This window comes from Apteryx mantelli, chromosome 1 (assembly GCF_036417845.1).
Source record: "Apteryx mantelli isolate bAptMan1 chromosome 1, bAptMan1.hap1, whole genome shotgun sequence".
Classification (NCBI taxonomy): domain Eukaryota; kingdom Metazoa; phylum Chordata; class Aves; order Apterygiformes; family Apterygidae; genus Apteryx; species Apteryx mantelli.
This window is the reverse complement of record NC_089978.1, coordinates 11,202,902-11,227,607: the sequence shown is the minus strand read 5'-3', so window position 1 is coordinate 11,227,607 and position 24,706 is coordinate 11,202,902. Positions and strand designations below refer to the sequence as shown.

The following is a 24,706-nucleotide window of genomic DNA, read 5'->3' as shown; positions in this document are numbered from 1 at the left end:
ATTATCTGATCTACTAGGGTGACTAAACTATATTCTGAATTCTTTCCCTGCCCTTCACTTCTATAATTGCTTTCCAAACCTTTTATCTTTCCATTAATAAAAGGCCTTTAAAGAGTGTGAGGTTTCATTTTGCAGTGGGTATAGATGTCACCAATGTGGGTTTAAAAAAAATAGTCATAAGATTTTATTTTATTGTAAAAGATATTGTTAGAGAGTCACCCTGCACTAAAAGGTTTTGTACTACTGTCATCAACAGCACCTCTTGAAAAATTCTGGAGAGTAGCCATGCTATGATATGATGCAAGTACTAAGAAGGAAAAAACAGATTAATAGCTTACCTGGGATAACTATTATTTTCAGTTGCAGGGTCTTTCTCAAGCCAGCTTTCATAAAGAGACTTACTTTCATAACCCTCATCAGGGCTTGAAATCTGGAGAGGAAAAGATGATAATCTCTAATACCCCTAATTCCATTCAGTTTCAAAGGAGAGCCTTACAGCTATCTGAATCATTCTTAATCTAAAGGATTGCTGTGCAAGCCAGTAGTCTTACACTATTTACCTTCATTACCTACCCTTACGGATCCCAACTGTGAACACCCTCTCACAGGCACTGGGAACCATCCACAGACAGGACACTAGCTGGAGCCCTTCATTTTCTGGGGGAAATTAGAAGAATCCTGGGGATTTCTATGACTTCTTCACACCTTATTATAGCACTATGTATTTACATATGCATATACATATATAGTGCTATGGAGCTGCTTCAGCAACCAGGCTGCTCCAGGTGTGTTCTTTTCCACAGGCAAGGGAAGAAGAAAGCCCTAAGCCATTGGAGGTTTGCCCCATGCTGCACTAATATTCTCTCAACAGGCTGAGCCTGAAATGTGACTGCTTTCTGCTATAGGAAAGCTACAAAGGAATTGTGCTAGAAGGAAGGGTCAAAAACAGTCATTAACTATATTACAGCAGTGCCAAGGGGAGTCAATGAAGACTGGAGTCCCATTGTGCAAGACACTATATGTACAAATGCAGTTCCCATCTCTGCCTTAAAAACATGGAAAGCAGCATAAACATTTTAGAAAAGATAAGTATCATTAGTACATCCATCATACTGATGGGAAAACTACGAAATAGTACAAAATTAGTTGACCACAGCTGCTAGGAAATATGTGGCAGAGCTACAAATCAATCGAACACTCTGGACCCTGGTCTCCAGTTACACTTACCGGTCTTTAATAGCTATGGCTGAAGCCAGGCAAGGTCCTTTAAATATAAAATTGGTTGTGATGGGCGGAGGATTGGGATTTTTTTTTTCTTTTCTTTTCTTTTCTTTTTTTTCTTTCTAACAAATACAAAGCATAAATGTGCATGGCCAAAGCAAACGGCTGCATGGTACTGTAAGGACTTAAATTTTGCATTGAAAAATACACAGACTTCCACTTGAAAATCCTAGGAGTTCTGACCTCAGATTATGGCAGCAGCTAGCAGAAAAATAACAAGTTTGTGAAGTAACTGCTTGGCTGCTGTCATTTCCAGGGCATTTTAGTCAAGTTCTAGGGCTAAATTGAAAATGGCACATTCATAAAAGCAAGCTGAACTCTGACATATGGGAATAGAAGTACTCCATGCTCTGGCAGAGATGTTATTCTGACAGCTCTGGTTATGTAAAATCCATTGGTCAGCTTTTCCATACAACATTGAGAGCCTAGTAAAACATACTATTTGCACTGACTTAGATCCAAATCTAGAATCAATGTAAGCTCACTACTACCTCAAGAGGAGATGCAGAGTTCCATAAATATAAAAACAAGGTAAAAAGTGATGAATAGAACATGGGAATTGGAGTCGGACTATTGCAGATGCTGGCTGGTGACTACCAAAAGCCTAGTGGTAGAGCAGGGCCAGAAAAGACTGCCAAGAGCTAAACATCCCATCTGCATGCTGAGGACCACATTTTAAGTGCAGAACTCCCTAAGCACAGCATGTACCCTGCATGTTTTGGTGAGAAGTGGCTCACTCAAAACCAAGAAGAGAAAAGAGATCTTGGGATGGGTGTGCTAGGTTGGACTTTTTAATGTGAACAAAAATCACTTTCCTTCAGACATATATAATTTCCACCCACATCTACACTAACGTTCTTTTGTATACTGGGCTTTCTGAATGAAATTCAATCCCATGAAAAAGCCCAATGCAAAGTACAGGGAACATTTCAGTTCCATTTCTATTAAACTGAGACTTCCTGAGGTGCACAGGACTTCTGGCTGTTCAAGAGACTGACTACCAAGATATGCAAAGACTTAAAGGGTTGAGGCCTTGCTGTGTACATCTAGTTTCCCAATGCTTTCTAAAAACAAATGCATCCCTAAATGCATCCCTAGTTAAGTATCCCTAATTTCTCTCCCAGAGTCTATCAAAACATAAGTGTTCTCGAGTATAACTGTTCTAGAGAAAGGTTTCACAGCCTGATCGCTGGAGGTCTCTGGTAATATGGAGACACTGGTAAATTAAAGATGATTAGGAAATGAAAACTACAGTGTCTAAGCATTGTAGAAATTGGGCGGTGAATTCATTTTTAATAAAGGTGAGAGGTGGTCCCAGATTTAACAGTAAAAAAAAGTTAGGAAAGTGCTATGCTAGAAGAATGTGGAAAGGATTATCTCAAATTTATTTAGAGAGACACTGAAAAAATATGAATAATAAGAAAAAAAACACTGCAAATGAGATTCTTTGGAGAAACAAAATGACAGAAGAAAACAGAGAAAAGTGCTCCTTGAATGAGTACAAAAAGCAGAGAGAAGCAGAGAATCAGAATGTTCCAACAGTGGCTTTAAGGAACTCAGGGAATAGTCAGACTTTTCACTGACAACTCTCTACCATAAACACATCCCCTTAATAATGAATCAATGAAGTATATGCATGAATATAATGTACTTCTTAGGAACTCTTTAGCAAGGAAACAGTACAGAATTATGGAGCAGTTGTCAGGCTTTCTATTATTTATATTACATTTCTGCTGTTAAAAGCTTAAATGACACTGAACAGGAACATTTTCAAAAAAGCAAGTCTCTCAAGGATTTCATACGGTACTTTAATGGAAGTTTTCTACCCAAAGTCAGTATTGAACGTGGACTTGAGATCAAAGAGTAAGGCAGTATTTTTAGCCCTGAGCATTTTTACTCTGCTTATCTTTTGCAGATATACGGATCCCTGGATAAGTGGCTTGCTGCGGAGGGAAAGTAAATTGTTCTAACCAGGGCCCTGCAGCACTAGGGACACAGAAATTTTCACAGGTGAAACAGACTGCCCTTCAGTGTGTAAAGTGTCATGGCTAAAATCTGAACAAATACAGCTTCGTCCTCTGAAAGGGAGAAAGAGTAAGATAAAATGAGTTGATAAGAAAATAAAACGTAGAGAAGAAAAGAAAAACACAGGAATAGCATTGATAAATTACCCCAGATCCACACCAAGGCATTTCCAGTGTTAAAACAAAATGTATGGCATTTGAAAACAGCTCAGAATGAATGCAATTCTTATAAGAAGGGACCCTAATACCTGGAACCATCTGACCAAATGCAGTTACAGCACAGATTCTGCTCCCTTAATAGTTATCAGGAAAAAAGGTACTTTGAGAGGTCTGTATGTACAAGAGTGGACAACCACATTTGGTCAGATAAATCTCATTCTAAAGGCACCTATTTCTAGCCATTGCCTTTAAAAGAAGCCTGAGCTGCTTAACTGAGACACAGATGCCTTCAGTTAATCGAGATGAATGCAGATCTGAGGATAGTGCTGGCCCATGCTCACTCCTGAGGATAGTGCAATGGCTCATGCTAGATGCCTAATCTGGTTAACTCCTTAGGCAGTCAATAAAGTTTCATGCCTTAGCGGGTCCCAGTCTTGCAGCCTTATGAGTATTCATTCTGAGAGGTAAAAGTGAAGGATACCTAACGAGATCACTTGTAGTCAAGCAAATCCGTACACCTGTCCTTGTAGTAAAACCCACTCAATCTTTTGATACCACAGTATCTCAAGGTCTCAGGAAGAGATGGAGAAGATTTAGAAGGAACAAACAGACCGGAAAAAAGGCAGCAAGCCAACATGGAAAGAAACAGATTCTGTTCTGCACTCGAAATGTAAAACACAATTTATTTCCTTGAATTTCCTTACCCCTTTTGACAATTGATCTAACTTGAGTATTTTATTATCTTGTCTTTATTCTGTTTTTATACTATATTGCAAATAATATTCCAGTTAGGTTAGATATACCTTTCAGTCTTTCAAAGAACACTGAAGAGCTGTGAGCCTGGACTGTATACCACTGAGGGGAAGTTTTGCCATTGATTTTGGTGGGATCAAGATTCTTCCAGCCCAGCCATAAGATATGATATCCAATAAACTTGCAGTTTTACATTATCAGAAAGTCACAAACAATAGATACTCTGATTTTGTACCTCTTTTGTCAGATTGTACACCAGTTTGTAGAGAAGGGGGGTGCAGTCAACTCGTAATGTGTAGTTGCCTGAAAATGAAACACAGACACAGAAATCTTCCCCTTACATACCAGTTGGGATAAGTAGCATTATCTTCTTAATGGATTAAGCCCTGAAGTCCTTTCTTAGACAAACCTCTCATTGACTCTAAGATAAAAATTGTAGATCTTGCATCAGAATATATACAGAAGCAGACTGTTTATTTGGTCACGTGGTGTAAGCTACTGCCTCTAAATGACAATGATGCACTGGATACAGTACCAATACAGTAATGTAATTGAGCCTTCCCATAGGTCTAAAATACACCCAACTATCCTTCATTTGCTGCAAGCACTTTTCATTCACATGCTCCCCAAAGCTTGTGTTAAACACAAGGCAGTAGAAACATCCTATAAAAAGAAGTTGTTAAAAATAAAGCGAGTGCATTCAGGAACTGTGCCAGAGGAAGGACATACTCCTTACAACACTTTTCAAGACTTTCAAAGCAGCTATTTCTTTTATAATAAAGAGGTCTTTCTGAATGCTTTCACTGACTGTAACTGGAAGACAGGACATCTTCTGAGGCTTGCAAGACACTTGGCTTTCTGTATTTCAGAACTAAACTTCACCCAGACAGAAGGCAACATAGATGAAGAGTAATGCTTTCATCCATTCTCTTCTAAACCTCCCCTACACCACCAGGCTCTGGCTTCTACACTTTACACCCATGAAGTTTCCATATTGCCTGAGGGTTGTGTAAAGTTAGCTGGAGTCTCTCATGCCAAAGTTAGCAGAAAGGGCTCCATCCAAAAGAAACTATTACCATTTTGGAAGCAGGCAGGAGTATAAAGCAGTCTTCTCTATAGACTACAGCCACCTAACAGCAGCTGGGAAAACACATCTCCCCTCACATACAGACTAAAACAAAGAGGGGTGAGAAGGCTTTGCCATAATAAAGCATAAGCTATCAGATAACACTGTTGATAGATTTTGATATGGCTGTAGACTAATGGGTCATCCTTTGCACAACACATACTCATAAAAGGACTAGACTGACAATTACAGCCCCTCCCATAATGACAGAAAAAGTACTAGGTAACATTACTGATGTTTCCAAGGAGAGTCTGTATTTGAGAACTGGAAATTAGAGTCACAAAAATGCTCAAAAGGATGATCCACTATTTCTCTTTTTAGTGCCAAAGAACAATAAATAGAAATAATTTGCCATTCAAAACATGGCACAAGAAACACTGTAGAGAATGTGTGATGATAAACAAAATAATCACCAGAGTATATGAATGCCATAGCTCTACCAGAGATTTTAATTTTTAGAGTCAAGTGAAAAATGGCTAAGATACTTAAAACAGTACATTGAAGCATGGTGCTCTTTTTCCTTATTACGTTTTTTTTTTTTTTTGCTTTCACATTTTCTTTAATGCATAAAGTAAGAGACATGTTTGAACAATCAAGTTTCAGAAGCAAATTGTTAATGCATCAGTATGTTGGCTCCAAATCAGCTAAAAAATATGTGTTACCATCCATGCTGAGAATAATAAGCAGTTGTAAAGGTATTATTTCATCCATGAGATCTTCTAGGCATGAAATTCTGCTCTACTTTTTACACAGCATGTAGGCTGCATAATTGAAAGAACAGTTCTTCCCTCCCTATACCCCAACATCAACTCAGCATTTAGAAACTCAGTTTGGTTTTTTGTTTCCTTCCAATCCCTTTGTGACAGATAGAATCTTCAGTTGACAGAAAAAAGGATTTCTTAAATATGCCTATCAATACACATTGTATTCACACACAGCAAGCCCAAATAAGTTGGGTTTAACATGGGAAGAGCAATGTCCTAAGCAGCTGGTGTCATGATGCAGGACAGCTTCATGGGACTCCACTGACTTATTTCAGCACATACAATGGCAAATGAAGCCCTTTTATAACAAAACTCAGAATAATTTGAGAGGGATACTGTCCCCATTATTCCAATTTAGGTCATTGTGCTGGCCTCAACATCCAAAATGCAGTTTCTAACCAGCATGCCTGCACGCTAGATCCTTCACAGAATTTGAAGGGCATAGTGAGAGCAATAATGGTGGGTCATCTTTCTGGGAAACACTCGAGTCCTTATTTTTCTAGAAGAGCCCTGCCATAATACATAATTAACTCTCTGCACAGCCAAACCAAAGCACAGGTGACAGCAGTGGCCCAAAGCACTGAAATGAAGTCCCACCTCCACAAAATCTAAGCCCAAGGCCTCGGCACAAATTGTCTTGAGACTGTAATAAATGATAGTGCCTCAAAATATTATCACTCCACAGTAAAAGGAGCTGGAGCTGCACACACAGCACAAGGAACACTGCCTTACACATATTAAAACTGTAATTGTATATTGAAGCTAATGCAGTTAAGAGAGAGTTTTAAATTCAGACTGCTCCATTCATTAGCCTATAACACTATACTCCTTCAGGAGACCTTCTGGACTCAGTACACTTGGACTGGAGCTCATGGATGGTGTTATTTGCACCCAAGAAAGCAACATAAAAATTTAAATGGATCTCTCTCACCACTTAATTCTGTATTTGTTACATTTATTCTCAATTTCACATTATCTATCTTATGTTTGCCAGCTCTGGATGCAATAAATAATACAGAGTGAAATATTAAAATTGACATTTGGGAAGTAAAGTGAGTTTAAAAATAAAAGACACACCTTCTATAGAAGAATCTGTGTTGATGTATGCAACTGCTCGCTCTTGGAGGATTCTGGCATTTTCCTGGGGTTGTAGAAGTATAATTGTTACTTTTAATTGTTGACATTTAGTCAAGGGCATGTTAAGTACATTCTTTTTTTACAGCATTACATTTAAGAACCCAGTCAGGATAAGTAGTGCTATGTATCTTACTAATTATATTAATGTTTGAGAATGGGTCAATGATCTGGACATATGAAATGCACTCCTGCTTTCTGGGATTTCTTAATTTGTTCTGGAAACCATCCATAAAATGCAGGTGCTTTCTCCTGCATCACACGATAGCAAGATGGAACAGGAGAATTATTGAACAGTATTGCCATAGGGCAAAGTTAAGGTTATACATGTGTTTTAACTGTGCACTTCCTGTGCTTAGAAACTATGGCACATTATCAAGTTGCATGTCAACTGCTTTTTCAACTTGCAACATGTGACTGTGAGGTGGTCCAGAATTCCCCTGTGCTTTTAATCCCTAGTTATTCACGTGAGCTCCCAGGACTGAGTTCAGTTTTAACACTGGTAAACTGGGTACTGCTGTCATTTCTGCATGCTTCCATTTCAAAAAGGGATGAGTCAAAGCACTGACATTTCCTATTAAACTGAATTTGATTGACTGTTTTGAGACAACAAAAGCATTGCTTTCATTCTAAATATATACACACACGCTTATTTTTTTGCAAGCTGGTAATTATGTTTGAAATTGATATTCTAATCAGTAAGTCTTGGCTTTGTGATACATATTCTAATTAGTTTAGTAATTGATATTTGATTCGTTCAATTTATAAGCCAACTAGTCATTTCTAAGTTATTTGAACTACAAATTGCATTGGTAATTGGTAACTCCATAATGCAATTGGTGTCTTTAAAACAAGCAGTAGAGAAAATTCTGCAAAAGAATATGAAAGGAGGGGGAAAACCTGTGTATACATACATGTGGCCTTACATATGTGCAAAGTCATATTAGCAAAATAAAGAAATTCCTTCATTTGCAAGCAATGAAGATTGTTTATGTAACAAAAGGACATTGCCACAGTTGCAGAGTCTGCATGTTACACAGAGGAATGTGAATATAATGGGTTAATTTTCCTCAAGATTTAGAAGATGACAGATCTGGCAGCTGCAGAAAACATGGATGTAAACTGTGAGGAATGTCTCTAGAGAAACTGAATCTAATTTAGGTGTCAAAGAGGACAAATGTACACTGCCAAAATAAAGCAAGAAAACAATAATGTAAGAACATTGAGGTTCAGATATGAATTGTGCTTATGGTTTTCTAATCTAGTACAACTGCCATTGAATGAAATAATGGATTACTAGATATTAAATTATTAAGCCCAAAACATTACAGAACAGAGGTAGAGATATAAGAACAAATCAAACATAAAAAGAACTCCTAATTTATTCATGACTTGCTTAATGGAAATTGATATTTTAAGCATCATTGTTTCATATTCCTCAGAGTTTAAACAATTATTCTTTTCTTATTGACAACATCTAAATATGTGTATATATGGGTAGAGAAAGAATGCACAAATAAAAGTTTTATACACAGCATACTTTTGGTACCCATGGAGTTTAGCTGGGAAGAAGTTTTAATTCCAGCACTTTATCTTAAAATCAATTAGTGAGAAACGTTAAATTCTGCTTTTCTGATCTAACATCCCATAAACCAAAGATCACAGACCCTTTCATTTGCCAAAGAGGATTCATTTCCATGCAAAGGATTTGGTGCGCTCATGGATCACGGATGCATGATCTGAACTTTAGTTTATAGAAACTAAGGAATTTCTCAAGTAGCAAGTGAGAGAATGAATCAAATTAGATTATATACGGTGCTATCATTTTGTTGAATGAAGGGATAGGCTTCCACACAGGACAGAGACCACTAAGGGACACTAGCTTTGATTTTATATCTTAGAAGAGCTTGTGCACTCATGTTGTTGTGACTAGTTAGATGGGCAGTTTGTATAAATACGTGAGGGGGGCTCACAGTTCCTGAAGAGGAGTCTGTTGTGCTCCAATTTTACCTCAAACCAACTGACTGCAGTCTAGGGACAGACACCACTGGGGGACTGTGCCTGCCTGCAACAGACTTCCAAGTTATGTTTTCTTTATACTATTCTTTATTTACCTCAGCCCATTCTGTGGAACCCAACAATCCAAATTCTTCTGCATCCCAGCTAGCAAAAATAATAGTTCGCTTAGGTCTCCAACCTGTAAATACATAGTTAAACTTGAAAATTAGACTTAAATTTAGGAGGTCTAATGAGAGATCACGACAGTTAATTAAATCACTTTTAAAAATAGCACTTAAGTGATATAACAATAATAAAAAAAACCCTCTAAATTCCTTAATTGAAAGTAGAGGCACTTCCTGTTAATGCAACATTTTTATTCCATACAACTAAAAGGATAATATTACACTGATGAGAGATATGAGAGAATAAATTCAACCAACTAAGATTCAGTGCTAGTTATGCATCTCTTCATTGAATTTGCATATTTCATAATGAGAAATACTACTTTCTGTAGAGGTGAAAAGTTAAATTAACACAACTGCTTACGGAAACATTCAACACAGTCCCTCCAAGCTGCTGTTTTCCATACCCATCCTTTAAACTCTTTGATAAATAAGTTACCTTCCATCTTAATTTTACCGAAACTCCGAACAATCTCTTGAAGAACAGCGACCCCAGTAGTTGGATCAATGCCACCAAATACCCAGGAATCTCTGTGACCTCCTAAAATAATATACCTGTCTGCAAAAAAACATAGAATATAAATCCTTAATTCAAAATGCATTTAGGTTACCTATATTTCCTTTGATTCCATCCCTACTTGTGTCAAAAGAAAAATAATGTTTAATATCAGCATTAGAGATTTATTTTTAAGGTAATTTGCAATCATTCAATTACTTTACTGAAGTGTATAAATGAAGACAAGAAATATTTTATACATATTTCTCCAGTTAAAAATCTTTCACCTACATGGCTTGCTACTCAGAATCAACAATAGGATGTTGAAGTCTCGAATTATCACTAGATTTCTGTACTTTGCATTGTGTTAAGCTTTGCAAGTGCAAAGTGTATGAATCATGTAAGGGGAATCCTATAGTAAAATGACAGGATTTATAAAAAGCTCTGACAGCTGTCATTCTAACATTCCAATTCAAATATATTTTTAGGAACCTCAAAACTGTGATGGGAGGGAAGGACAAGGTATTACGGATTTCTCGGATTCCAGTACTATCTGGTTATCTCAAAAACTTGTAGTTTCTTGCAACATGAGAACAATTTCACCAAATACAAAATAAAGAAGAAATTAAAATCCTCAAGCATCTGATGCTCACCTGGTTCCATAGCTCCTCTGAGGATGCCGATGACATTGTAAATTCGTGTTATTTGATTGTTTGTTTGAACATGCATTCTGACTTTTCTGAAATGAAAAGCAGTGTGGAGTAACCATCTCTGACTTGAGAGGACAATAAAAACTCAATGTAAGGGCTTGTAAGCCAGCAACTTTGTGTGCCCGCTCTGCTTTGTGTGTTCTGCACTGATCTAACCCCTGATATTGTATCAGTATCCCATTTTTATTTCAGACTAAACTATTCACATAAAGATGCTTTAAGAACTAATCTATAAACTTTTAGACATTTAAATAATTTATTGAATTGGTATTTATGAGAGTCAGCACTTGCAAATTAGAAGAGGAAACTGACAGGCATAGACAGTAATTAAAAATACATTTAAATGTTGACCAAAAATGATAATTGTGGAGATACATATTTTTATAAAGAATACACTGTGGTTTTACAGCACAATTAAGTGTAACAAGATAGTAGTTGGAGAGATGGTCATTATAATTACTCATCCATGAATAAATTCAAATCTCTGTTTGGGACAAAGATCAAAGTGATCAAGCTTTGTCAATCCCCTCTCCCCCCCCCCCCCAAAAAAAAAAAGAAGTGTTATAAAAAGAAAGGAAATTCACATGAAAATAACGGAGTATTTAAACTTTCTTTAATTTGTAGAAAAAAACAAAACATCAAACAAATATGCTTTTATTTGTGTCTGGCAAAACCTCAAGAGTTTCACATTCGAAGTTATCTTCTCAGCAGCAAATCTACATAGCTGTCAAAATCAAAACCTACTTCAGGACAGCTATTGGATCTTTGCCCAGAAAATAACTGACACCAGTGCCTTGAGCTTGCAAATACTTGCACACTTTTCATGCACAAGTGACTCTTTACCTAGACTCGAAAGGCTGATTTTGATATGGAGTTGCTCTGATAGAGAAGTATATGTAGAATCAGCCTACAATATTTACAAAACTGTGTCACTGTCAAGGAGGAAGATGTCAAAAAGTGCATTCCCAAATATTTCCCATGTACACGTTCTGTTGATGGATCATATTGTTTCTTTTCTCACTGCTTAGTTTTACTGCTCTTCAAGACGTTCAAAACACTGCCTTAATTATGTCAAATGTGCTCAGTTATTTGTTTTCATACTTTATTCATTTTCAGTTGCTGTTAAAATACAGCAAGAAAGAATAATGATAAATGAGGTCTTCATATAATTTTATATTCAGACTCGCTCTTTTTTTGCATGAGGTAGAGCAGTGATAATGACACATCATTATTACATACTGCCCATTGTTGTATTCCTCATGGAATAACATCTCATGTCAACTGAAACTATTTTTATGTCACACATTCCTATAGGAAAGCAATCTTTAGCTTCATCTAACACAGCTTACCACTTATAAATGAGGAGGAACTACTGTGATGCGCCCGGACAACCAGCCAAATCCCTGACAGCCCACAACAATCGCTACATGGTTCAGTCTGCTAGAGAGCCACTCTGTCAGTGCTGGGGAGCTGGCCAGTTTTATTTCTCCTTTAGAACTGAGAAAATGTAAACATCTAACACATTATTGCTAATCCAATTGGTTGAAGTCCAGTTTCTCCCAAACAAGTCAACAAGATGCTTTGTCTTCTTTGGCTGTGTTAGTGTCCAGGGCTTTTAGCCATGGGGCCTAGCAGGTTTGGGGAGCAGCTGACGGACTCCCAAATCATTTTGCACACTTCACAGCTCTAAGTTCACAGAAGTCCTGGGAGGTTTCCAGTGGACAAGGGAAAAACACATATAGGAGAACTACTGAATAGTCAATACTTCCCCCTTCCACCACAACAAGCTGGTTGCTCTATTGTTGCTTCAATCATCAGAAACAGGAAGGAAAGAACAAGTGAGGAGGAAGTTTTAGGTTCATTCAACAGTAACAGAAAACATCCACTTTCTGCTGTCTAGCCATTTTTAAAAGCACCAGAAAAACACTGTCTGAATCTTAAAGTAAGGATTGAGGTGGAAATAATAGAGATTGATCTAAACCCCCTGAGTCTCTCCACTGACTTTGGAGGGCGCTGAGCAAACCCATAGTTTTGACCATTCCACTTATTTTCAAATCCTAATCATTATCACTGACTATTTCCCACTCAGAAGGAAGTTAATTTCTCCAGAATATTTCTCTAGATGTACTGTTTCACAGCCTTGTTCTTGTTGAGATTTTTTTTTTCAATATTAGATAAATAGATGAGTATTCAAAACAGACCTTGTAGAAAAGTTGTGTGCAAACCCTGGCCCTATGTTATAAGACACATTGAGATTTCCCTTCCAGCTGCTGTCTGGAGCCGCAGGTCCTCCCATTGCACTGTTAAGTGAAAACAAAGACAAATGTAATAGACCAACAGGCTAAAACCAGGAATTCCCTTAATGGCTACTGCACCTAAGACAAGGTGGGTATACAAAAATTTTTTAAGACATACATCATGCCAGTAATTGATTGCTTTGAAATCTCCACATAAGCTTAAACCAGATAATTATGCACAGTTTATTAAAAAGGAAAGGTCTATAAACTAACATAAGTACTTAGCATTTTTAAATATATAATGATAGTGGGTTAAAGCAGAGAAAGTAATGAAAGAGATTTTTAATTTTCTGTCTTCTCACCACAATTCACTAGATTTTATATTGTTCTTTAAAAACAGAACATAGGCAAACTTGTTTTTCCATAGAAGGCTTGCAGGCAGTTGCTATTTATTCATGTTTTCTGAAGCATACACTACTACAAAAGAGCAATAAATACAGCAGCATGGATTTTACCAGCTTAGTAAAGAAGGATTTTGCTGCATATTTGTGAATACTAAACTCTGTTAAAGAGGACTGATGTATACTCACCGCAATAATATTTCTGCATCATGATATCCAATGGGATGAACTGGGATCTTGGGAATCCCTACTCCTTCTTTAACTTTATACCGGAAAGCGTACTCTGAGAAAACATAACAAAATGTCAAGTTTTAGTGTTCTTATCAATTTCCACCAAACTGGAATTACTTCTGAACAATGCAGCCACAGAGTAGCCACAATCACACATCACTTCTTTACTTCTTAAATCACTTCTTCAACACTGCTTCCATGAAACCAAAATGTTGCAATAAGACAGAGCCCACACCCGGTAGTGCATCTGCACAACTAGAAGCCTCCACTTTCAGCTCTAGGTCAGATTTGCTGTCCATCCACATTACTTGCACATCCTCAAAGCTGACGGTGGGATAACCCAGCTGGTGTGCGAGGGGAAGACAGCCCCTGTGCAGCCTGTTGGCAGGCAGCAGAAGATACCCACAGGTGCATTTACCTATACCCTAGTCAGGCACTGGCTCTCTGAATCTGGTGGGCCAGGCACACCCAGTCTATCCTGTCTATCCTTATGGTGCTGTCTTTTATGCCTCCAACAGTGCTCACACAAGCCATTGAGCTTTCTAGAAGCACCCCTGTGTTCCCATCCTGTCAGTAGACAGGACTGGTAGGCACCTTAGTTCAGACTGAATTAAAGCTCTCTATAAGGGCAAGACAAATATATCATGCCAAATCTCAAAAGATGCCAGGTTTCTGCTAGTTTTAATACAGAAATTTTACTCCCTTTACATAGAATTTTAAGCCGTTTTTCTGTTTGAAATTTAGGATCAGCAAGGAAACATAGCCCTAAGCAAAGCTATTACTCCTCTTTGATGTTAGACTATAATCTAGTTTAAACTGGTCCTCTTGAGAAAAACAGAAGTTTAAAAAGAACTATAAATTCTCAGCCATTTTCTACTGTTTTTCAGTCTGTAAACCAATACATGTCCTGTTTTCCTACAAGTTATAAGGCTGGAATCATAAAAAGGAGATTTTACTAAAACTTACTTTCTCTGGGTAACTCAATGCAACCAGTTGAAATGACATACAGACAGAACCCGATCTGCAACAGGAAAATGAACTACTGCTAAAAATCATTTTAAGCAGCTTTTATCTTTGCATTGTACTGGAAAAAATGAATTTCTACTGACACAATAACTTTCAGCACCAGTTTAGAAAGTACCTGATGACGCAGGGTACAGATCTCTCACACACCTTTTGCAGGATAACCTGGTGTTAGAGGGTCCCCAGCTCCATTCAGGTTTAATACGTTCCCACGCTGAGCTCCTCCACCTGGAAGGTTCCAGCCATCTGGATAAGCTTCTACTCCCGGGGCACAGTAGTCAGCAGGGTCTGAATAAAGTATGATCCCTTGGGCTCCTGCTAATATGGCATTTTTAACCTGTGAAAGGATCTGCTTTTAAGAAATGTCAAATGATCTTTTTTTAATACAGTCATAAATCTGAATGTTGCAACATACTTCCAGTAGTGAGAGAGTTTAAAAGTCATCTTTGTGGAAGAGTGAAAATGATCACGGACTCAGCAGAAGAACACACCACAGTGAAACACAGTATGCTCATTACTTGTGTCACACCTTTTGTCATAGCTCAAGGCTATGAGATAAAGCACAAGGCATAAAACTGAGGCACAAGAACTGACCACTATCCGCATTATCACACGATTGTCAGTTTTGCTGGAGCCGTTGTCTAAATCGGACAAGTAGTTCTTTAAACTCTGGGCCTCAGATTCCTTGTCAAATACTTATGTCTTAAAATACTGCAGCCCTGTGGAGGAAAAGTAGTAACAGACCTGGCTGTAAAATCTATTCAGTTCCCTAAACTACTCTCTCACAAGAACGACCTAAGGAGTTTGCAATCACCTCATTCTCAGGAGTTTAATACATTCATCTGGTTTTATTGTTTTGGAAGTCATTCTCAGATCACAGTCACACTGGATAGATTGCAGGCTTCCTTCTGCTCATGTGTTCCAACTTACAGTCCTCATTAACTCCTGCTGGCTATACTGTGAGCAGCATCAGAAACAGAGCGACCTGCGGAGGGAAAAATAAAACATAGTCCTTACTTTGTTTCCTCTGAAGATCTTCCCATATCTGGCAATGACAATCTTTCCTGTACAGTTAATTCCCATTTCACGCTCCAGCTTAAAAAAATCTTCAGTGCGGCCATAGTTCACATATACCAGATCTGCCTGCACAGGAAAAAAAAAAAAAAAAAAAGCAGTTTCATGGTAATTAGTCATTCAATAAACAAAATAACTGTTTTCATAAATGTGCAATTTTATTCACTATGTATGACACAGTTAGTTTTTGCACTTCTACAGACCAGACCCAGTTCCTGAAAAATAATAGCAAAAGATTTCCGTAATATTCTACAGGAAGTCTTGGTTCAAACTACGGACCTTTCTGTACTTTCCTGCACTTACCACAGCCCTGTTCACTGAGGTTGAAAACTAAAACACTGTACTTTGCCAGACTTAAAAAGGTTTGTGGTGGCCATGCCACAGAAGGAATATATGTAAGGAGCAGTGCTATTCCTTACATATATAGTATACACAAACACTCCCTATTACATAATTTTATCCATCTATGCAATGTACTGTTGCCCCTGATTGATTCCTCTCTGATAAATTTTGTAGTCTTTCAAGAAATACATATAATTCAAGACGTCTTCCTAATTGATTTATATATTGCTATTTCTTCTTAGGACTTATGAAGTACCTTTCCATGTGATTGAGTAATGGGAGTAACCTGAGATATATCCAATACTTTCCATAAAGATAAAAGCCTTTAATTCATTATGTGATTCAGTTTTCTAGCACTTTGAGAGAGCTTTTTTTAATAGGAAACTTCAGATCTTCACACAGTATGTGGCCTAGCTGTCCTTTTGTTCTAGTTGTTAATTAACCATTATACTAATGGCTATTAAAACTACTACAAGAAATATTTTGAGAAGTTGAAGCAATCTGTCCCAGCAAGTGCTTCTCAAAATATGACTTCAGCTAATAATACTCTTCTATAATTTTTTTCTTACCTCTGGCATTCCTTGTGCTGAAAAAGCATTATATGGTGGCAGAATACCAGTAACATTTTCATATCCCTGAGGAGGTGGTTCAAAAAATGATGTATTGAAAATCTATCAGTTAAAAACAGAAGTCGTTAGTCAAACACCCCACCTCCAGGCACAAGTCTGTACAGTAAATTTGGTTATTGCAAATAACATGCTGGTTTACACAAATTGTTAGCAAAAAAAAAAATTAAGCATGCATAAATTCAAACAAAAACTAGCTAGGGATACATAGCTTAATTTTTTTAACAAAATGCATACTGGAATACAGAGAGAGAAATCACTGGTCACCAGAGGCTCATGAATCAATGACTGAACCTAAGCAAAGAAGTAGCTGACAAATGCCAAGAGCTAGTGATAGTAAAAAGACATCTAATTCATTAATATCATCACAGGCATTTTTTTGTGGTTACTCCCACCTGTATTATTACTCATCCCTTTACCTCTTTGGTAGATACTCTTTAGTAGATACTTTCCAAGTAAATGTGCTGTCTTTCGTCACTATCCATAACATTCATGTTGTTTCAAGGTCTACCTCTACTCTTTGTCACCCTGTGAGATCCAGCTGAGAGACTGTGTTAGGACAGGAAGTTTCTGTAAAAATCTCCTCATTCTGTTACCTCCAAACTTTTGTTATCCCGGTGCCCATATTCCCCAGTTTCTACCCAGTTCCTACCTACCTGCTACCCTGTTCCCTAGCAGTCCTAACTCCCTTCCTCACTCAGGGTCCTTGTCAGATTTTACTTCTAGGTCTTTATTTTCCTGGGTATACAAAATGGAGAAGGTGGTTATAGACTGACTGTTCAGTATTACTTCCAACACTAGACTTCGGAGATGCCAAAGGAAGCTAGCAGGATCAGATTCAGAACAAATGAAAGGAGGCAGTACCTCATGCAGTGGGTAGTACCTGTGTGGCACTCATCTCAGCACGTTGTGGAAGCAAAAACTGTACAGGTGTTCACACAGAGACTGGACAAGTACTTGGAAGAGAGATCTAATGAGGGTTCTTAAAAAGACTAATTGCATCAGGCTCAGAGAACTCCTGAGATGAAAATAGCTTGACACTGGAAGAACACATGCGTCAGATATGTTTCCTTGCTTTTAAGCTTTCCTGTACATTCACTTAAGCCTGTTGATGGAGACAGGATACTGGTGTAGATATACCCTTAATCTGAACCAGTATGGCCATTCTTACATGCTACGGCTTACTGGTTTTAAGTCCCTGTCTGTCCACAACATCCTCCCTAGATCTCAGTTTCCCTCTGTTGTCTGAGGCACTGAGATTTCAGTCATTCTGCTCTGTTCTGAGTCCCCTTTGCACTGGATTTTTCATCAGATTGTATTATGCTGGGACGAGGGGTGGGAAGGCAGAAGAAGTCACTGTGTCTTTACAGAAATCTTACATAAATATAGCTTAATCATTAAAAATATCACCTCATTCCCTTGATCATCAATTATTGAGATGTAGTTTGGCTGCGTTTCATTGGGGTAGGAAAGAAGGACATCATAATGAACAAGTTCTGCTGAATCCAATCCAAATTCTTTCCACTGGCCTTGAATTTGTTTGGCAAGAAGAAGATTCTGTTCTGTTCCTGCGAGGTGAGGCAACTTTGTAAAGGAACTAGAATAAAACAGAAAGTCACTAGTAAGCAATAAGCTCAGAGAAACAGAACGGCCAAGCTGAATCAGTGTGTCTAAAGCTTATCTTCAAGCCACGTGCACAGAAAGTAAGTTGTTATGGTTAAAGTCTGAGCTGTATAACAAGATTGTTTATCAGAGTGAGTCAGGATAAGCACAAAGGGTAGTTGGAGCAGGGGATTTTTCCTGAGGCCCTAAGATAAGTCAGATCAGCTTTTCTCTTTGCATAACAGAAATAGCCACATCTACATACAAGCAACAAAAATCAGTGTCAAAGACATTCAACAAAAGAATGTGAACAGTATGCAAGAAGCAGAAAAGATACAGAAAAGCTACACATTGAGAAAGGAACCCTCCAAAAAATTCTGATGTCATGATGATGGATTTGTATATTGTTAGCATAAAACATATTTAGTAAGTTTAACTTGAAAATCATTATGTCAAATTATCTGAATAGATTTGTTCCTATTTTTTTCTTAATCAAAAGCCTGAATAATATAAGCCTTATTAACAACATTTACATCCAGATCAGATGCACTACATAATTGTATTAAATGGTCAGAAACAACTTCCAGCACTTCTGGGCTACCCTACACAAATCTGTCCACAGTTTGTTTGGCCCAGTGAAAGACTGACTAATGCTGAATGCTGATCAGTCAGCTGGGTACCGTGCATCACCTTTTGGATTCCCAACAGGCCACTTGTTACTGGCTGCCAACCGTATGTCAGGTATCATTAATTACCACTAATAAATGGTATCAAATACCACTGATTAGTACCAGCTGAACCTGGCAGTTCAGATAATTTTCAACTCATCCAGCAGCTTGTTCTTCCAGTACACAGTTTCTCAGCTTCCAAATGGGAATGCTGTGGGAGACAATGCTCAAAGCCTTGTTAAAGTCAAGGATGTTACATCCACCACAACGTCTCCACTCATCCACACAGCCAGTCATTTTCTTGTGGAAGGCAATCACCCTGATCAACGTGATCACATAAATAAGTGGTAAATGAATGCTGACTATTCCTGACTATCTTCTTGTCCTTCATGTGTTTGGAAACTTTTCAGGGACTGAGGTGAAACCAATCAGCCCACACTCCCCCAGATTCTCCTTCTTTCCCTTCTTAAAGGTGAGCACAACATCAGCCTTTTTCAGTCATGAGACACCTCCCTCAGTCACCACAGGTTCTCATAAATGATTGACAGCAGCCTTGCAATCATAACATGCAGGCCTTTCAGGCAAATGCCATCTGGCCCTTGGGTTTGAATACATCTAGATTCTCTAAGTGGACCCTAATCTTCTTTTCCCCGCTCTTGGATGTCCCTCCTCTTCTTAAACTGTGTTGGTACACACAGAGGTCTGAAAACAACCTTTGCTGAGGCAAAAACAGTATTGAGTACTTTAGACTTTCCTGTATTGTCCGTCACTAGCCTATCTTCCCCATTCAGCACAAGAGATTTCCTCTGAACTTCCTTTTGCTACTACTATACTGGTAGAATCCTTCCCCGTTACCCTTTCAATCCCTCGCGGGTTTTAGTGTTTTAGTTTCAGCTGGGTGTGGGCCATCCTGATTTCCCGTCCAAGTGCCTGAACAGTGCTTTTACATTCTTCCTTTGTTGCCTGTCCTCTTCTTGCATTTTAACTTTAGTATTTTAAGTACATTATGGTTCCTTAAGTACTGTAGTTTAAATGCTACAGATATGCCAGCAGGAAAAATATACTGAAGTAAGTGAGAGAGTTCTGAACTAGCAGCTCCTGCAACAATCTCCCTCTATTCCCACCACACACAAAACACAACAGAGGTGTAGACTGAACTGTCAAGAAAGTAAGGTACGCGCAGGACCGATCTGATATTATGGGGGAGTCATCTCTGTAAATGAACTAAGGGATAACAACAGGGGCTAAAGGCCTCAGAAAAATAGATAGATAGTTCCTAAATAAATAGATAATTCCTAAATAAGAAACATAGTAATATGAAGTCACACATCAGGAATTTTACAGTAAAGAAACCCACTAAAACTGACAGTGATGTTCTAATTATTACCCTGGAAAGCACTACAAACTCAGAAATTTCAAAATTTAAATTTAAAAAAATCCCAGTGGGTATGGATATAGAAACAAGCAGCAAAGGCACCCAAAACAAACTCAGCTCTGCCATGTAGTGACACCATCCAATCAATAGACTTAGTTGATACGTTTTAGAACTTCCAATCGCAAACTAATTGAATATTACTGAATTGCAACAACACATCATGTTTTATTTCAGTTTTTCACCTCCAAATAGTTTCATCTTTTGCAGAGTTATGGTTAAATGCTAAAGTCAAGCTGTCTGCATTTTCTGATACTTACAGTTTGTTTTCTCCGCTTAACAGAAGCGGATCCAGTAGTTTTTAAAACTAAGAATATGGGTCAAAATTATGCAGTTCATAATTTTTTATGCTTTAAAAAAAGGTTTTGGATAGTGGATAACATAATTTTTATGCAGCTCCTGCTTTTTATTTGAACTTAGAAAAAACTATTAGGAAGTATTTGGCCCATCATCAAAGCAAGCAAACAAACCACGTACGATTAATATCTTAGAGTCAAGAAGCTTTAGCATAATTGCAGAGCTATTTTATGCTGTTTTCAATGTGCATCTTACCTGGACTCTGACTCAAACATAATCTTCAGGAACTCTCGCACTGAGAGCAACAAATACAAGATAAGATAATGCCTATACACTTAAAGAACTAACTGATGCTAGAAATGAAAGCTTTTGGTTTTAGAATAAATGTACAGAAATCAAATTTGTCAGTAATCCTTTGATGTTTATGATGCAGCTGCAGATTTATATGCTGAATATCAACATGTTATTAACCAGAGGTTATTTTTGTTGATTTTTTGTGTGGATATATTTGTTTCTCTGTAGAAGATGTAAACATGCACAAGAGGGATTGTTTTCATTTTCAGTGAAACATACAGCAAAAGCAAGAGAGTATTTCTATGTCCTTAGCATTTTAGATGTTCTGAAAGAACCATACAGATGCACTAGAATGGAAACAAGCGTATTTCATAAAAATTTACAACATGCAAAGTTTAACCAAATGTATACACACACTGTATTTGGACAGGAACCTGTGGCTTCTGAATGAGAAGACAGGACATCATGGTGTCTCAAGCACCCGCTTAACAAGACATTATCCAGTCTGGCTGTCCTAAAGGAATTATCACTTATAACTACACACGCAACTCAGTGCCATGCAAACTTTGTATTTTTACAAACTGTTTGCATTCAAAGACTTGTGAAGAAAAAAACAGTTATACTACTTTAAATCAAGACTACAGAAAATCTTCATAATAAAAAAAAGGCATGATAAGCACTGGCAGCAATCCATGTATAATATTCTAAAATATTTTATTATTATACATAAACATTATTAAATTAACTTGCAAACGGATAGGAGTTTTACCTATGGAAGTACTTTAATTGTTTAAAATACTTTAATCCCCATGTGTATATCACAAAATAGGAACTAAATATGGAAAAATGAAAATAGCAATAGAAATTTAATTTACGGTTTTTTTTGCATTCGCTAGGTCTTACATTTCCTCCGTATAACTTGAAGGAAGTATACTTAACAGCACAACTATTCTGAAAAGTTAACTTCAAAACTGCAGGGGAAGGAAGGGTTGTGAGTCCCTCCCCTTTCCTCTCCTCAAACATCCTGTACAAAACAAGTAATTCCAAAGTACCCTAACAGCACTGCTTTCAAAGACTGTTTCTTGGAACTGATGTTACCACTTTCTGACTTTTGTGACTGATAAAATTATTTGAAAACCAAGGCACACAGGGCTTACTGAAGGAATTGCTTGATGTTTTCTGCTTTCATTTCAGCCATAAGTTTCTGTCTCACATTTTGATAGACATCTGCTGAGTTGGTTGCTTTCTCAGTCGGTTTTGTAAACCATCCTGAAACACATTTGAAAAGCATCCTACTTAGCAAGAGCCCCAGTCCTCACATTTAAGCCTGTATGCAACCTAAAGTACTCAACAGTCTCATTAAACCCAAGAGGATGAATAGGGCTTACAGTACCCTCTGTCAAACACAGAAGCGAAACAGAAAAGTAAAATATACTTCATTGTCTGAATTGCATAAAAGTGATGTACGCAATTAAAAAAGCATGCCCTGAATCTCTGGTAATTATACTCCTTTTTTAAAGCAAATTCATCTCTCATTAATCTCTAAACTACATCTTAACTGGTGACTTACCTGTTCACAGGGGGAGAATTAGACTCCTCACACCCATAATGAAAATCCCACTTAATTTATACATCTATTTAAAAATATGTGCATGAGCGTATTCAAAGTGAAGGCATAAGACTCAACAGCTATTCTGCCAGCATTGTAATAGTTATGAATTTGGGGAAAGGAGCTTAGTCTATTTAAAAATTAAAGGAATAAATAAACTGGGATACTAGACAATTTTGAAAAGTTAAAGATATTTCAGATGCCATAAATCTGAAGGGAGGATGATGTCAAATATATTACTTTGCCCTAAAAACAAAACAAAAACAAACCAAAAAAAAACCCCTTTTGCTATTTTAGCTAGAAAATCCCCAGATGGAGAATTTGTCACAACAAAACCAACTATATGTGTTGTCACATACACAATATATATGACCTGTTAGATTTAAATGTAATTGTAGCAACACTTTGAACATAATAAAGTGATACTGGATCAGACCGAAGGTCCATCTTGCCAGTATCCTGTTCTGGGTAGTGGCCAAAAGATGATGTTCAGGGAAATGTATAAGAATAGCACAAGCACATAAGGATATTTCCTTGTCCAAGTCGGTCTCCAGAAATTTGCAGTTCAGGGATCTCCTAAATCAAATTAATGCTTTTTATATTTAATAGCCCTCATGGATCTTTATTTCATGCTTTAGCCTTAATCGCGTGCTACAATGCAAGTTAAAAATAAAACAGGCAGATGCAGAAATACAATTTTAGAGTGACTTAAAATCGAATGCTGCAAGGGACTGCAGAAGAGGATCTGATATTCTACTGAAGTATACCATACATAACGGAAACTTCAGCAACCCTGCTCTGGGCTGTCAGTCAAAACTCCTCCTCCTCTTCATTCTGACCTTAATTTCTAAGACAGCAACTGAATAGGAGCATTTAAATAGAGCTACAGTAAAAATCAGGAAATACAAATGAAAAAAAAAATCCTGGAGTTTTTGCAGTCACAAAAGTGTCAAATTCTTCCATTAATCTCTCCTCTTTTAATGCCTGTTACAGGAAGCTGACCATGCAACAGGGCTCATCTTAGGCTGAAGCGTGTGACTGCTGCATTCCTCTCACTCCCCCAAATGCCCAAATTGCTACAGAGAGAAGAACAATCTCTTAGAAAAACAGTGGGGCAAGCGAGTATTTTACAAAGTCCCAGAACAGCAGTAAAAGCTCCCTGATGGGTTCCTATTGTCAGTTATTCACAAGAGAGGTTGCACATAAAAATCTGCAGAGGGCAAAGACTGCAGGCTGAGTCCCGGTGGCTCCGCACTCACCTGCAAGGAAGCCCAGCAAGAAACAGCCCAGCAGCCCGGAGCAGCCCAGCCACGTGCAGAGGGTGGTCCTGCTCCCGGCCATATGGCACCGTGGTGGCCAGCAGCTCTGCAGGCAGTAAGGAGTGCAGGCAAGCAGCTGCCTTCCTCCTCCTCCTCCTCTTCCTCCTCCCACCCTCAGCCCCAGGGCTGCCCGTGGCTTCTGTCATTCTCAGCTCTGGTCCTGCCAAACCAGCTTTAATCGCTGGATGATGATACTATGATTCTCTGAATGCAATAAAACACTTCCATTTCTTAGTCTCACCCCACAAGACAGCTTGCATGTGGCCATGTTTATCTCCGCAATAAATATGCCTCTAGACTGTGCACCAAACAACACAAATACTACCTTAAAGGCTAATTTGTACTAATTATCAGGCCTTTCTGCTTTTGAAAGTTCCTGTTTTAAGTTTAATTGCAATCAGGATTTGTCCCAGTGCCCAGTGGAAGTGGCCAAAAGATGAAATGGAGGAAGGGAAAACTTGTTTATTTCTTTACTGAAGAAGCACAGAATTGTTCCTCAGTGCAATCTGTGGTTGAATTAATCCCTGGCAAGTGATGAATACTAGGGTAGCTCAAAACACAACCTAGATCAACCAACTGGGATGCTTCCAGGCATCACCCAGGTTGAAACTTGAAAAAGTTGCAAAATTATTTCCTATGTTCTCCTGCTTTGTATAGTGTGGATTACAAGATTCTCAAGACCTAGTTTTGGTGGTTGAATTCAGCCAAACTGGTATCTCAGGGGTATCTCATGAGTAAGGACACAATCCCAGCCCAGACATTTTGTACAAACCTACCTGGCCCTGCACATCACTGCTGGTGGGTTCCTGCACTGCCACACTCAAGCCAAGTCTGATCTTTCTGGAAACAAGGACCTGCCCATCTGAGACTAATAATTGGCTGAAGGCAGGAAAGCTTTTCTGGGAGCTTGGACATGCTCTG

General features: G+C 38.0%; 1 protein-coding gene across 1 annotated transcript in view; it reads right to left on the bottom strand.

The window, feature by feature from the left end:
* Positions 1-23,807, bottom strand: part of LOC106495495 (N-acetylated-alpha-linked acidic dipeptidase 2-like) — a 33,852-nt gene extending 10,045 nt beyond the window's left edge. The window contains exons 1-14 of the mRNA XM_013955965.2: positions 23,726-23,807; positions 22,015-22,126; positions 17,975-18,161; positions 16,508-16,609; positions 15,540-15,665; positions 14,673-14,859; positions 13,458-13,551; positions 12,832-12,930; positions 10,574-10,659; positions 9,864-9,983; positions 9,356-9,438; positions 7,185-7,248; positions 4,453-4,520; positions 339-430 (exon numbers count right to left, since the gene is read on the bottom strand). Coding sequence (XP_013811419.1) covers positions 339-430; positions 4,453-4,520; positions 7,185-7,248; positions 9,356-9,438; positions 9,864-9,983; positions 10,574-10,659; positions 12,832-12,930; positions 13,458-13,551; positions 14,673-14,859; positions 15,540-15,665; positions 16,508-16,609; positions 17,975-18,161; positions 22,015-22,126; positions 23,726-23,807 — 1,502 coding nt within the window. The remainder of the gene's footprint in view (positions 1-338; positions 431-4,452; positions 4,521-7,184; positions 7,249-9,355; positions 9,439-9,863; positions 9,984-10,573; positions 10,660-12,831; positions 12,931-13,457; positions 13,552-14,672; positions 14,860-15,539; positions 15,666-16,507; positions 16,610-17,974; positions 18,162-22,014; positions 22,127-23,725) is intronic.
* Between the last annotated feature and the right edge of the window lie 899 nt (positions 23,808-24,706).